This window comes from Osmia bicornis, chromosome 3 (genome assembly GCF_907164935.1).
Source record: "Osmia bicornis bicornis chromosome 3, iOsmBic2.1, whole genome shotgun sequence".
Taxonomy (NCBI): Eukaryota; Metazoa; Arthropoda; class Insecta; order Hymenoptera; family Megachilidae; genus Osmia; species Osmia bicornis.
In genome coordinates this window covers 825,460-841,102 of record NC_060218.1, presented here as the reverse complement: position 1 = coordinate 841,102, position 15,643 = coordinate 825,460, and the positions used below count along the sequence as shown (strand labels likewise).

Below are 15,643 nucleotides of genomic sequence, written 5' to 3'. Positions count from 1 at the left end.
GCCTATTATGCCAACTTACAATCTTTGCAGTGTACATAAATGGCGCACGGTCCTCGATCGGAATTGGCAACGATCAGTCGAATTGCGTCCCCCTCCGCATTGACCCGAGCGTATTAGATAATCAGCAGCGAAGAGTAACGGGAAGGGGAAGGTGGACAGTCGGCAGAGGGACTTGAAAGGTCCCGACATTCATCATCTATGGACATATAGGAGGGAGAGACCCCTGTGTGTTCGTCGCTCGATCCTGGACCTGTACGCGACTTCCCTTTCGAAAATGTTCTCTTTGTCGCAGTCTCGCGTCTTGGCTCTCGCTTTTGTCGCTTCTTTCCTACTCGGCCCTTGTGTACACGCTAGGGTAAACACAATGTCAACGAGCACATTAATGTTACACCACGCTTGGTCGTCGGCTTGTTTCGTGACGCTCGATCGACCGTATGTTCGCCCTGCGAATCTTTCCAACGACTCTCTCTCGCTCGCAGAAATCGCTTAGATCGGATGCTGGATAGTTTGGCATTGTTCCACCGGCCAGTGTACGGGCCATTTAAGGCGGACAATCAATGGTAACTTGTTTCGTTGCTCTTGCTACTGAGCTGCTCCGTTGCAAGTGTTTAAAACAACTCTGACATCGTCCACGTGGACGTCTTTTAGATTTCTTCGTTTCAATTAGAAGTGCTGCCCTGGGTAATTAATTGAAGCTACTCTTAATTGTCTTTTCCTCTGAGAAAGATAAATTCTACCCTTATCGTTACTAACCAGCTGACTTCTGACTAAAAAATAAAATTGCTCGTTAGTCCTACTACCAAATGAACGTACTCCAATTTGCACCGCAAATGTACCGAATCGTTTCAATATCCCCTAACAGCGCGGCACAAAGTCGAATCATTTTTCACTCGGCACGAGTCAAAGAATTTCTGTCGTCGGGAGCGACGTCTGTTCAGCAGCTTCCGTTTTACTGGAAGCGTGTCGGACATCCGTGATTTCGGGAACCCGAAGCGACACTGCAAACAGAAGGTTCGGCACTGTTTCTGGCCTATTTCATGCGCGAACACGCACGGAAACGTAAAACGTGCAGGAAGCTCAACGAACCGGCGGCGGTAGCTACCGTATCACGCATCGCCATCCGTTTCCTCCAAAATTTCGCACGTGAGTCACGTGCCTTTTCTGGTATTATATCTAGAACGCCTGCGACACGTCCACGAATGCGACCTTTTTCTTTTTCACCCTCTACTTTCTTTTTTTCACGACACAGTAATCATTGTAACTTCTCGCCAAAAACGACGTTTATGCATCGTTTGTTAGCTGCTGTTGGCTTAGGTTACGACATCACGTAAAATAGCTGGGTATTTACAACTATAACGAACGAGGACATTCGTGTTCCATGGAACTTCTGGAGAGAGCCCTAAAACGCTTGGTTTAGCACAGTTAAAATTTTTAGATTACCGTGGATTTTAAGTTGAATATGTTAAGTTCCATGTTATTATCACTAATTTCAAGAATTTTTAATTAGGTAAATAAAAGAATTTCTAATGATATGGATGATGGATTTCTATATGAATCTTGACGAATCCCTAGTTATTCGTGAAGATACTTAACGGATGAAATTTTGAGCCCTGATAAAGTAGGGAAGTTCTCATGCAACGTGATATTTATGCGAATACGTAAGATCTTCGATTAAAGTTCGGCAAGAGTTACCTATGTATATTTCCATGAAAACTGTTCTATACGCATTGGGAATACATTTACAGTTGAATGAAGAGGCTTTTCCATTAAGAAAACTTGCCAGTGTTTTAGTACTACGTTAAATGACTTATTATTCAAAGCGGCAATTAAATTACAAATTTATACATCTACTAACATAATTACTCAGAGTTGCTTAAACATATCAATAATTGTTGAATGAAAATTAATTTCAGCTAGCAGGATAGATTTTGATGGAAGTTTAAGTGTCAGCCACAAATGGGTATTAAATCATTGTGAAACTTTCCAGATAATCCTACATGATTATCCAAGCCCCTTTTATATCGCGCTAATCCGGATCGAACGTAGAGCTCGAAACTGAAGCAATACTTTCAGATGGAGAGTTTGAATCGGCCGAGAGAAATACGATTACTCGATCCGGAACGTATCGACGTACAAGGGGGAGGAGGATCATCCACGTGGACATTGGTAAACTGGGCAATGGGCAAGGGAGGGCATTAGCATAATTCAAGCTGAGCCTCACTCGAGATTCCTTCGGGAAGGAAGCCTTGGATTGTTAGATGGGCCAGGTTTGGCCTATGAAGAAAGCCGGCGTGCACACAAGGATCTCCCGTTGGGCCATCGAGATTAGCATCGGCGTTCGTAAACGCCAGGAAAATAAGCGACTCGATGGCCCCTCCCGCGCATTGTCGACCCTCGAAAATTTATTCCAATCCTTTGTTCTCGGACGCCCGTTAGTTATCATTAGTACGCGGCGCGCCTCGAGCACTTGTCAGGTAGACCCGGAATACCTGGGAACGACGTATGTACACCCGAGGATGCGGTACGATCGTAAAGAAGCGTACGATTTTCTGCCTCAAGTATTTATTAGCAGGTCCTTCGCGCGAATTCTTGCGTATTTCTTGCGCATATCTTAGAACGAAGGAGGACCAATTTTTATTTCCAAAGTTTAGAATTCTATACCAAAAGTGAGCTTCTTACACCTAAAAGTTTCTAATATCGCAAACTACAAGAATCTAAACCAAGGGAACCTCGAAGATCGCATAGTTTCGAAATACCTGAAAAGATGTTGTGATACGATGATTAATCTTGAAACTTCAGAGTTATTCATGGTTCATAATATACCCGCTATACGTATATGTATAGTGTTACGATGATACTGTAATTAAACGTTCTGATATTTCATGATATTAGCTTCCGTGAGAAAAAGGGTGAAACTATCGAAAAAGCATCGTCTTGGTGATCAAGGAGGTGGACAGGTCGAAAGTACTGGTCCCGCCAGTTTTTAGTTACCAGTCATTTAATCTCTCGTATCTGGTGGTCCATGAAGAATTCTGAAGCACGATCTTCTCCTTTGGTGGCCAGAAAACACCTACTGTCTTTTATTTACCATTTAAATCTAGAAAATCTGCTCTCTCATAAATACCTTTTGGGTTTTGCATAAATAAATGTCTGCTACCTTATTTATTATTATACATACTTATGAGTGGTAATAGTGATGGCAGAACGTGCCGTACTGTATTCACGACCGGCCAAAGAATCCTGACTTCCGTGATACACTTCCTCTTCATGCGACAAACTTGAAGATCTTATCGCTCGAATTCGCCCGTATCTCACATTGTTTTCCCTCGGGTTGCGACGTTCGTCGTCCCTTATTTCCAGGCATACACAGCCGACCAGTTCCGGCCTATCCCTTTTACCTTCGAGAGGTTTATGGCCTGCGAGGGCGGAGGGAGGTTGTATCCTCGAGAGACAGGAAATCGTGCTAAGGTTTCTCGCAAGAGCGTCCATTTCTCGGTGAAAAGGCACGTTAAGTCGGTGGAAATCAAATTCAGCTCCAATGGGTCGCTCCGTTTATCCTCTGAAGAATTTTTGCTATCGTCTGATCGATAGCGGTTGCCATTATAATTTTCCAGATTTAGTAATTTGTCATTTTGAAACCTAAGAATTTTCATTTTGCAATCTTGAAATTTGGAATTTTTTAAACAAGTATTATTAATCAAGGCCGAATACATTGTAAACGGATCAGAAGAACATAACGATTTCCAACGGTTTTCGAGCGGCTTATAGCCAGAGCTGTATCTCGCGGATTTAGATCTCACAGAATAGTTTTCGAATGACATAGCGACACAAAGGCCGATTCTCACGTAGGGTGAACGCTGATCGGGAATCCCGAATTCGATTTTCGCCGCGATACCGGCTTCAAGCCTAACCCTGCTCGTAGGTGCTTTGGAAGAAAGGGCTGAAGGAACGAGTTCCTCGTCCCAGATTGGGAAACGGCTGGGATTACGTAAAAAAAAAAAAAAAGAACAAAGTCAGATTGCGCGTCGACCAGATGGCGAGCTCGCCCTCGTAAAGCTAACCCGGTTTTTCGGAGAGCTGTATCGCATCTACCTGCTTTCTTCAGACTTATTGTGAGAATCCCAACTGAAAGAGTAAAATGGAACCATTTTTGAACAAAAATTGTCATTTACTATGATATAAAATAGAAGATAGCAAGGAAATACGTTAGGTTTTGATATTTCTTCATTTGTATCTGTTGTGTTGATAATTAACCGTAAATAAAAATTTTAAATCAAAAATTTATCATAAAGTTAATACTAGAAAAAGGCAACTTTTCTCTATTTTCGTAAAAATGATTTACACTAGATATCTCTCGCTTTCAAACGCGAAGGTACTTTATACATGGTTCTAAATTTTCTGCCCGTCACTTGCCATCCATTTTGGTGAGAAAAAAAAAGAGAAGCAGTAGTTAGGGTGATTCGAACAGGTTCATCGTGACTTTGCAAAGTAACGTTTTCGAAGGGTGAACGATCCAGTGGACACGGTGATCCTTTAAACAGATCTTCGGCAACCAGATGTTCGATTCAATAGCCTTCGCACAAAGCAATAACATAATCGATTACCTTTATTGCTCCCGACAAAAGAAACGTTCCACTCTCGCGGTCATGTGTTTCCTTGTGAAACGTACTCGATACTTCACGCGATATCGCGTTCATACGTTACGACACACAGCGAGCAACTCGCTTATTAAAAGGTTAATAGACCAATTAATTAATCATGGTATTTATGAATGACCAAACCATTTAAATAAATCACTTGTTTGGGAAATTCGTTTACACAGACGAATGCAGGATTTAAAAATACAGAAATCGATTTTCTCTGCAACGGATAGTTTTCCAGACTAAACATGTTTTGCAACCGGAAGGCTGTTTTCACTTTTCCAGCATAGATGATGGCCGATAAAAGGTAAAATACATATCAAATATTTTTCCAAGTCCTACAAAATCAGTAATATTAATAATAGTAATGCATTCCAAATTAGAAATTAAATTTGAAATATACATTCTCAGTTTACTTATTATGAAAAATATTCGGAAATGCATTTCAAATTTCAAGACCTTCAAGATATTTGTTTCTTACGTCTACGAGACGATTCATATTAATAATTTATAATATTTCGTTTAATGTATCCATGGTTTTTAGCAACTCGTTGGAGTGGAATGTGCTCGAAGAAAACGGCACGTTCTACCTGTCCAAACTTGCACGATTAATCTCCAACGTTATCGAGTAATTTACACGAGACTATTTTCCTCTAGCAACTATTCGTAACATTTTTTTCCTCGTCTTAGAGCAAGTTGTGCTTGCAAGATTCATGGAATTCACCCTTCGTCTCGGAGCTTCTTAGGAGGCGAACACGCGTTCTAGACTAACAGTTATGAAATATGCCGGGAACGTGCTGCAAGAGTTTTGATATTCGTCGCTGAGCTAGTATTACGTTAATGTTCCCTCCTGCCACTAATTTGCCACGTTGAAACCTGCGAAACCGACAATTTTATATCTTAATCTATCATACTAGCGAATGTGTTCATGAAATTAAGATCTTCATACTGTATAAAAGGAATTTTAGGGAGAACTATAACAATAGGGAAATGCTAAGTCTAAACTCTAGCCTTACCTCACCCACAACTTTATCGTCCACGAATAGTCGCAAGGATTTATTACTGGTTCGATGAAAGTGATTGAAGTCGGTGTTGCGAGATATTCACCCCCATCGCACGGTCATATCCTCTCGATCCCGAAGGGTCTGCCACGTCGGTTAGCCGGCACTTTGAAAGAAGCCTTTCGAAACGATCCATTATTACGCGCCTTCTTCTCGCCTGGCGAGCACATTACGCTTACGGAACGCGTGTTTATCCAAGCCTCTGGCTAACAGGCGCGATGCTGCACCGTGCGAGGAAAGTATTTTTTCTTTTTCGATGCATCCACGAGAAGACCAGTTACTCTCTTGACCAAGGAAAGGAAACCGCTCTCGCCTCGGTCACGACGCGCAACGAGAAAGAAATCAGTACCCGAGAGCTCGGTAATTTACGAACCAATCATTCCTCGTATGCAGATGTTAAGGAGCCCGAGGGTTGCCCCCTTGCGAGACCCCTTCACAAGACACGGCGCACCCCTTTTTTTTTCCAAACCTCGATCCTAGCGCACACTACTTGGCCAGACCTCCCGCGCGGCTCAACCGTGCTTCACAGTTTTATTGGCTTAACTCACTATTTTACAGCCGATAGTGGATTAAAGAGATTAAGCGCGAGCTAGAGGGTCGTCCCTGTTTCGCTGGCGAGCTTCCTATAGAGACATAAACTCGCCGAGATAGAGGATTACCCTTCTTTCTTTTTTCTTCTTCTTCTTCTTCTTCTGCTTGTAACGAGTGGTTCGCCTCCTCTCAAGTTTGAGGCGTGTCCGTGCGAGATCCTAATAAAAAGTCGATTTATGTCGATGCACGTGGACGCTTGGCGGGGTTATCGTTTCGGTTCGGTGTAAAGTTGCTGGTATCTGGCCGTCTAAGTGATTTTCTGCTGGGTCGGAATTGATAGAACTGGAGATTTTCACCCTTAATGATCATCGACAGCTAGTCACGCTACTTATGACACTTTCACTGCTGTGACGGCTATATCTGGATGATATACGACTTTTTTTTTAAATTAGTCATCTATTTTAAGGGAAACGATCTTACAAAGGAACTTTGTTCTTCGTTAATGACGTAAAGGATAAAAAATTTTTATCCATTTCCATGATTTGCTGCCGAGCTGGGGAAGCAGGTCAGTCAGAATACATTTTCAATAATTGCTGATGATTTTTTTGGAAAATTTCGAGGATTTTTCTTACACGATCTTCTTGTGTAGCTAACAGAGGAGTCGTGTTGTTGGAAAATGTCGAGATTTTGGATACAATCATGACCAACGGAAAAGCGAATTGGGTCACGCGAATGAAAATCGACCAACGGCACTGTTCCCTGGAAAATTGAACATTTCCTCGCAATCTCTCTGGGTTTTGCGGTGGATACGAGATTGTTCTCGTTTTTTCGATATATCGGCAACGAAGAATCCCGCGAATTTTGTAACCAAACACACTCGTACACGGGCACACACAGGGCCCATTTTAATCCTCATCTCAAACACATCTTTGTATATATTTTGATTTATGTATGGCCTGGGGTGGTTTTGAAAGCGGCAGAGTGGTATTTGGAAAATATGCTCCACGTACCAGAACCCGTCCATGAATCAAACAAGCATTCCGTGAACGTGTATGCACGTATGTTTTTTTACACGATAGTTGAAAATATTGAAAAATCATTCGGATCAATTTTATATTATAATCAACCTTTTGTATTAATTAGGACTGTTATAAATATAACTTGGGAAGGTTTAAAATGAAAAGTTTTGAATGGGATTTTAAATGGTTTCATATTCATAAATAATAATTCCTTGATAAGATATGCAAAATATAGGTTTCACGAGGGATGTTTCTCTTGTTTCTCAACCACCTGTCGACTTCTCAGAGCTGCTCTCCGTTCGAACGAAACCGATGCCGACTCGATTAAATTATCCACCGCGAATAACGTATCGATGTACATACATGGAAACGAATAAATAAATAAAGACGATTTGCGTAATTCTGGTAAATGGGTCGTGCCGATAAACAGGTCGCAAGGGTCAACGAATTGTTCCTATGATTTATGCAATTCGACCTTCGTCGAATCTGTACTCCATTATACGGGTCAGATAATTTCTTTTATTTTTCTCGCGTTAATACGCTGATCAGTGGTACGCAATTCTGTCATAATGATACCTTCAACAAATTATTCGATTAGTTAGCAATTAAACTGGCGATTAATGTTATCAATAAAAGAGAGTAATGAAATTTTCAATGACAGTCTCGTTAATTTTGTAATCATCCCCATATATTGAAAGTGAACTACACGGGTGCTTCCATCTGGTGTTAGTTTTCCGTTTTACCAAAGGGGCAGGAAAAGAAAAGGGGCAAACGGCAGACGTTCTTTGGCTAACGTCAATACTTTCTCGGCTGGTCGTTTACGCAGGAGCATTCGTGTTGGCCCATTCAAGTCTCGTTACGCTAACCATTGACTCGTTAACTCGCCTCTCGCCCATTAATTCCCGATGCATTACGGAGGCATTAGGTCGAGCGCGAATCCCGTGAATGGCGCGAAGCTGCTGGAAGTAATTCGAATCGTTGCGGAAGAAAAACAGAATCGACTTTGCGATAGACGAGCCTGGTTACTCGATAAAACTTCGTCCAGTGAATAAGAAAAAAAGACCACTGTGTCGGTTCGATAATTCCCTCTCTTTCTCTGAAACGAGCTTATCGTCCGCTCGTTTGTCATGGATAACATTATCGTTGTTCTGTGAATTTCATGGAAACGGAACTGTTGCTACCATTCAAATTTATCTTGCGAACTTCTTTATTTGTATGCTGATGTAAGTATTGAAACACTGATTCGGGATAAACAACTGTTGATTTCTACGACATTCGTGGATTAATTTTAGTTTCATACTGGTGCGCATTTATGGGCAAGAAGTTTGAAGAAAAATTTCAGCACGAGGATCTATTTTCATTGCTCCGTTATTATTTTTATTAAACAAATGCACGCGTCATTCTTTGATTAAATTTGACTCACTTATTTTTAGGAAAAAGTGCTCTGATTAGATATTATTTGTTGAGATAGAAAGCTGATGAACTGTTTGTACAAAGAAAAAGATCGTTGTGCCGATTATCGAATAAAATCAATTTTCTTCATGGTGAATCAAAGTGTTCGACTCGGCCGCATTTGCACCACTTTCTATCTCACGATGCGATTCACTGCAGCATCAGTGGAGCAGTGGTAGTCGGGATGTCGAAGACCGGCTGTTGTCTCTCCCTTCTCCGTCCGACGACTACCGTTCCTTTTCCATCCACCCTCTATACATACGCAAGCCACCCCTTCCACGAAGAATCGCCCTGGCGCTCGTTTACCCCCCACTCTTTCTTTCGGCTCCATCCGCCACAGTGTCGGGAGTCATCGGGTGGCCCTGTATCCTCAGTCTGTCAGTGACCGCGCAAGCGTGCGGATGGTCTGATGCGCTGTGTAATCCCTGTCTCCCTCGTGCAACTTTACTCTCCTTTCGAAATTAACGCGATAGTCGATCGACCCTTCCGAAATAATAATCCATTAGTCTGTGTTATCTGGAAGAATTCTATTATAGTGATTAAAACGATGATTTCAACAGCGTAGTTCTTTAAGAAATACAAGTTGATTTTATTTGAAGAAACACGGTGGTTAATTGCATCGAGGGTAATGGTTGATTAGTGTGTGTTTTTTTTTTGGAAAAACTGTACGTTGCTGGACAACGCTGCTAATTGGAACTATCTTAGTAATAATATTGGTAGAGTGATTCGTGGATAGTCTATCACTTTGGATGGTGCTATCGTTCAAGAATAATAATCGACTTCGATTCGATAGTGTAATTCGCTGCTTGAAAAAACTCAACGTTTTTAAAGAGATACTATCGATGGTGTAATTTGTCGACAGAAACATTCGATTCGAATCGCAGCATTGATAGTGTAATTCGTCAATTCGAGAATGGATTGCGAGCGAGCTTTGAACTGAAATCGGAGTATCGATAGAGATCGCATTGGAGGATAATTGATTAGTGCACGCTAACGTTGCTGGACAGCGCTTTCGATCCCGAGAATAATCGATCGATTAGCATAGAAAATCGATAATAATCGATTAATAAGTGTTAACGGTACCGAACACCGAGTTTAATTCAAACCCTATTGGTGCCAGTGTAACTCGTCATAAATCGATTATAATAATCGATCAATCGAACTTTCGTAATTAGCAATCAAACCATAGTGAACATTCTGTGTTATCGATTAATTAAGTGTTCAATCACTCGAAAGTGCCAAGTTCCTAATTTAATCAAACTCAAAATTATCGCAAAATAATTTATTCAACTAAGAATAAAAATAGTGGAGGAAAGTGTATACCCTGCACCGTTATCCAAGGATATTACTAGTGTTTCTAGTGTCTAGTGTGCGAACGAGTCGCAGTTCCGTCGGCAATAGATTCAATTCACCCTAGAAAGAAGTTTAGTCTATACATTGAAAAAAGTGTGGCTGTTTAGGTGCAAATTCGCGCGGCCAACCGATCCATGCAAATTTTTCTCAATCGAAACGTGCAAGTAACTTTTTCGCACTCCGAACACAGGGACGATTAAATCAATTCGATCGGAGGACTATTTTTTATCCAACTTTAATTTCAACCGATAGTTACTTTTACTAAAGGGCTTGGTTGTCCCTTTGAAGCGCGGCAAAAACGGTGACGTTGAATTCGTCGATGACGAACGAGGATCAAAGTTTCAGTCTCGATGTGCGATCCCACGGCGTTGTTGGACCTAGTGCCCAGCGGTGGATTACTCAAGAGGCCGTCCATGGACTATAACGAGTACACGTACTGCTACGGTGGTGGTCGAGGTGGGTGGTATTCTTCAACGTAGTTTTTTCTTTCACGGAAACCAGTCCGTGCGGTCCTTCGAACGTGAAGGATTTTCTCTGCCGATTTCTTTCGTCATTTCGATGATCCTCGATGCTTGGCAAGAATCGAACGTGACGGGATGTCGTTCAGTCAGCATTCGTCCGCTTCTTTCCTCTTCACGGTTTAAGCAGAGTTTTCTGCTGGAATTATTTATCACGGTTTGTTGCACCTTCTGGAATGTTTGTATTGTAGTTCTAGTAGATTGTTATTGATTTAGAATTTTTCGAAACTGAATATGAATATGAAAATGAATATTTATATGAACGTGTCATTGATATTCTTAATACGAAATGGCCAGTGGTCAGTAGCAAACAATGGAATTCTATTACCTTGTTGCATTTTAAATAGCTGGCTTCCAAAGATAGAAAGTGTGACACGATTTCGTGACATAAAGGTATTGCAAAGTAGTATCAGTTTGAAGCTTAGAGTTTGGTAAAACTGATGATGAAATAGGTACTTTGAATTTCCATCAAGGCGGAAAAATTCATCCGCTACAATTGATTTCGCAAACGTTCGTACGATTCGCCGGGTAACGGGATAATAACGGTTCAATCGGGTATAATGCAAATTTTCGCGATCCCCATTTTCCTTCTTTCGGTTGATGAATCGCGACGGGGGTAGGAATTCCGGTTTACGCCGGAATCGAAATCTCGCGGAACGCTATTTCCTGCTTCGACGCATGAAAAATTTTCCCACGCATCACGATTTCGAAATGTCACACGTGACAAATAACGCGCGGCGTGATAATGCAGTTGCGTGACATCACCTTGCTACTCCGCCAGGATGTTGTTTTCAACTGCTGCGTTAACGCGGGACAATCAATTCCGGCCGAAAAATACCGATTTTGATCCTCCCCGAACTGTGTCGAAAAAGAAGGAAGAGAAAGAAGAGTGGTGCCATTTTATCGCTCACTGCTGTAACCGTACCACGGTATTTATACGGAGAGAGTACGAAAAGAAACCGCGAACAGTAACGTCAGAGTGAAAAAACGACGAGGGCACATTGCATTTTCCTCGACCACTTATCACCAGGATGCATGCAAATCACTATACGCTAAATTTATCCGCCGGTGTGTAAATTCATGCGCCTGTAGACCTCTGGTGTATCGATTACCACCACGAAATCTCGGCTTATCCAACGATCGAGCTTGCTGTTCGCGTGATAAAAGCCTTTCTCTCTCACTCTCTATTTTGAGCACGGATCGATTTTACCGAAGCAACACTTTCACCGGTTTAAAAACACCTCGATGAAAGGGCGGGGGGAGGGGGTGGATTACTTCCGTTCGACGAGAGGGCTGCAACAGTGAGAAGTAGAAACGCGATGTTTTCGTGATTCAGGGGTGTTGACGAGATGTTTATGAAAGCAACTTCCCCATTGCGGACGTAAATGGGCCATTGTTACGCGGTTGGATGCTTTGACTATAATTGGATAGCAATCGTTATTGTTTGATTATTCTTTGAAACTTTTACCACTGTACATGATAGTACTGATAAAGAAAGATAGAATATGTGAGCTCTTGAGCATCCCTGATTGACCCTGTGACCCTATCACGTCTTTGAGTCACCTGTCTAACCGCTCCATATCGGGTAAAACCCCTGGTGCAACGCGGTAATTGCCTCGTCGAACTTTCATCGGGTCATAGTGATCCATGATTGTACGTCGGTGCATCAAGGAGCGAAGGCTTTCCTATCCGACGGTTAAGTTGGCAATTAAATTGCACAGAGGCAGGTATGAGATAGACTTACCGGAGGTTACCGATAAACTAAGCGCGTGCCTCTAATGAGGAATCGGCAACCACGGAATCGTTTCCTCCTCCAGCATATTCTGCATCAACGGTTGCCCTCCTCTTTCCCTTGTTATTACTACACGTTAATCTCGTCGAGTAATTCAAGAAGCCCTCCCTCGTTACAGTAGCATTTTAACGTCGGGGGTTCGATAATAGAAACACGTTCTGGCGAGGGTCGCTGACGACGAACGTGACGCCATAGCAATTTCAGAAGCAATGTTTTACGATTTCATGCAACGAGGGTTCGTCAAACCTACATTGATGTCTATAAACCTAATAGAAATACTAAAATTATTCAAATTTCAGAAATTCTCCAAATGATAAAAATTAGATTATAAAGTATTTATTTATCATTAATTTTACATTTACGTAGACGTTAATCGGCTCAAGTCGAAACTGGATTCGTTCGCAGCTGCTCGTGAATATATCCACGTTACAATGTCAATAGACAGCAGCAACAGGAATAGCAGTTGCAACCCTTGATTCGAACCACGCGATGCCTTATTATGTAAATTTAATGACGTCGTCGATTCGATGCACGCCCGTACGTTCCCATGGCTGGGAACACGCGTGCGTGTGACTTAGCCTTAAGCTTTTCCACCCGGGAACACCTGATAAACCGACCGACATTTGGAAATGTCAGCCTGATAAACATTCCACTAAACGTGTTTGCTTTCTTTTCACGAGTACAATCGAAGAAAACGAATATTGTATATCGTGCTTTTAATGAACCAGTTGATGTACCGTGCTTGATATAAACTTTCATGACGCAAGCTATGAAAAGTGTAATTGTTATCTAAAATAAAAAGCTTGGAAATTGTTAAGATTTACTGGGAGTATACTTGAAAATTTCCAATGTCGTGTTCCATGACCTCATCAGGCCTGCTTCCAATATCCACGATCTGCCAAACGCAGAACCCCTCCCCTAAACCCTTGAAAACCCTCTGCCTTCCGTTTCTGCTTCATCTCCTTCCTTTATTTTCCTTCTTTTACGAGGCTCGTCTACCCTCAGCTTCCAGCTTTAGCTAAACGGCCACTGCATCGATTTTAACCTTGGCTTTGCGGATTTATTTTGACCTGGCTTCTTTCAACGTGTCTTCATGAAGAAATAATTTTCTTCTTTATCATAATTTTAGAAAATGAACTTCTTACCTAAACATTGGTGTAATTAGGATTTCACTTCAACGATGATTTATTTCAAATTTTTCTACTTTTATACATTCTTCTGTTTTTCATATAAATTTTTATAAATTGTGGAGCTTGAGGCAATATTTGTGAACAAAGCTGAAATAATTTTCTAAGTTACCCGAGCCTTCCGGAAATGACCCAATTTTCCATCTAGCCCGGGATTCTCCAATAATTTTCATATCCCATTACGCTTTCAAACAAAACATAACTCTCTAACAACCACCATCCACGTTACACTCTATTATTTATTCAGTGAAACGTTACCATTGTTCTAAAACTCAGTCATGGGTGTGCAACGTATTAAATAACATTTTGAATATTACCTACTCTGGCCAGGTTTATCTTTCGCAAAGTATAGCAGAAATTCAACGAATCTAGAGAATCCTGTTTCGAAAGTTCTTCGAAGGTTCGACACATTTTCTAACGACCTAGCCTCCTCGGCTAAGGCTTTAATTAATAGTTGGATCATGCTCTTAGATCCTATATCACTGGATTAAGACTGGCCAATCACGAGGCGGAGATATTATAAGACGATAACGCGCAAAGGAAAGTAATGAGCGATTACTACCTGTGATTTCTATCGGCTGTTAATGGCATCGATTAACGAGTACCGATGCCAAAAGTGCCCCTTGTTAACACCCACGTACTTCTGTTAATTGATTCCGTTTTATCAGATCGTTTCAGATCTCTGTGTGTGTGTGTGTGTGTCTAACGTTGCGTTTACACTGAGACAAATGTTAGTAACTTTATTCGAATAATTTTCGAATAGAAATGAATTTCTAGCAATTATTATGTTGTATGTTCACACGTGTAAATATACACATACGTTATCAAAGTTATTAAAATTATAATTTCTAGTGTTATCGATTCTTTTCTAAAAATATCGGAATAGCTCTCGTTATTTTTAAACGAAACGCTACGTATACTTTTATCACGGAAGCCTCTTGGCGTGGTTCATAATCCATAAACTTCTGTACCACGTTACACCTTAACGTAACATATTACTCACCTACTCGTTATCGCTGATTACATTAAGGAAATCGTGCACATAAATGTGAGCCGGTTAAATATTCGATGTTAGTGCATTTCACTGAACATGAAAGTAGAAATAAAGTTCTAGTAACATTTTTCGTAAATTTTGAGTAATTTCTTTTTATAAGTAACTCGTATTAATTATGTGGTGTTTATTATTTATAATTTTACTTAATATTAATAATTCTTAGTTTCAAGTATAATATAATTAAGAACGTCATCGGGAAGGTTTAATATATATGATATATTGATGTACTCAGCAACAAAAGCAAATGCTTCGAGGAAATCGTGTTGTACGTCGAATATGAGAAAGTGTTCACGTTCCGATTATGACGTTTCTCCACGGATCGGCCAGAATAATCGGTTCTCGCAGATACGATCGGACAGGCGATAATGGTCGTACGCGTGGGCAAGAAACAAGTCTTGGAAACGCAAAGATGCTTCCATCCACGTATGTAGTTTACACGCCCAGATGATCGGGCTGTCGTCGGCTCCTTATTAGCGTTCTTCGCACGCGAGCCAACTTGGAACCGGTCGTTGGATTCTTCAGGATACCAGTCCACTACTTGCTTGGCCATGTTTCAGTTTCTCACGTTATTGCGTGGTTGCTCCTTTGGAAAAGAAACCAATTACCGACATTAATTATTTCCGACGATAGGAATAATGATTCCTAGGAATTGCTACCGCGTTTTTCTCCATTATTTCAGTTTCCAAATTTTTCATTCGACCGTGCTATAATTTTAGAAGCGAATTCAGCATGTTCCAACGAACAGGAAGCACACTCTAGGTGATGGAGAATACACACACGTCATATACTCGAAACAGGTACAACACGCTAAAAAGTCAGCGTAAAAACGCAGAATCGTGCAAGCTGCTGCGTCCCTTTATTCTCCTCGTTTTTCACTCGCGTTACATAAATCGCCCAGCGAAAGTGCAATCGTAAAACGTCCAAATTTGCATGCTTCCGTAAATCCTTCCGAAAAAATAGAAACGGCCCCTTTGCAAAGAGGAAATTACAGTTTGGTTCGTTTGATCAAATGTCAATCACAGAGAGAAATTCAAAC

General features: G+C 41.2%; 1 protein-coding gene across 8 annotated transcripts in view; it reads left to right on the top strand.

Moving 5' to 3' along the window:
• The window catches only part of LOC114879610 (teneurin-m), a 237,706-nt gene that overhangs the window by 195,881 nt on the left and 26,182 nt on the right, over positions 1 to 15,643 (top strand). For 2 of the 8 annotated variants that reach the window (XM_029194676.2, XM_029194670.2), the window contains exon 1: positions 9,096 to 10,512. The exons of the other annotated variants lie outside the window; for them this stretch is intronic. In XM_029194676.2, the coding sequence (XP_029050509.2) occupies positions 10,407 to 10,512 (106 nt within the window). In that variant the 5' untranslated portion in view covers positions 9,096 to 10,406. Of the gene's footprint in view, positions 1 to 9,095; positions 10,513 to 15,643 lie in introns of those variants that run through there. 8 annotated transcript variants of the gene reach the window in all.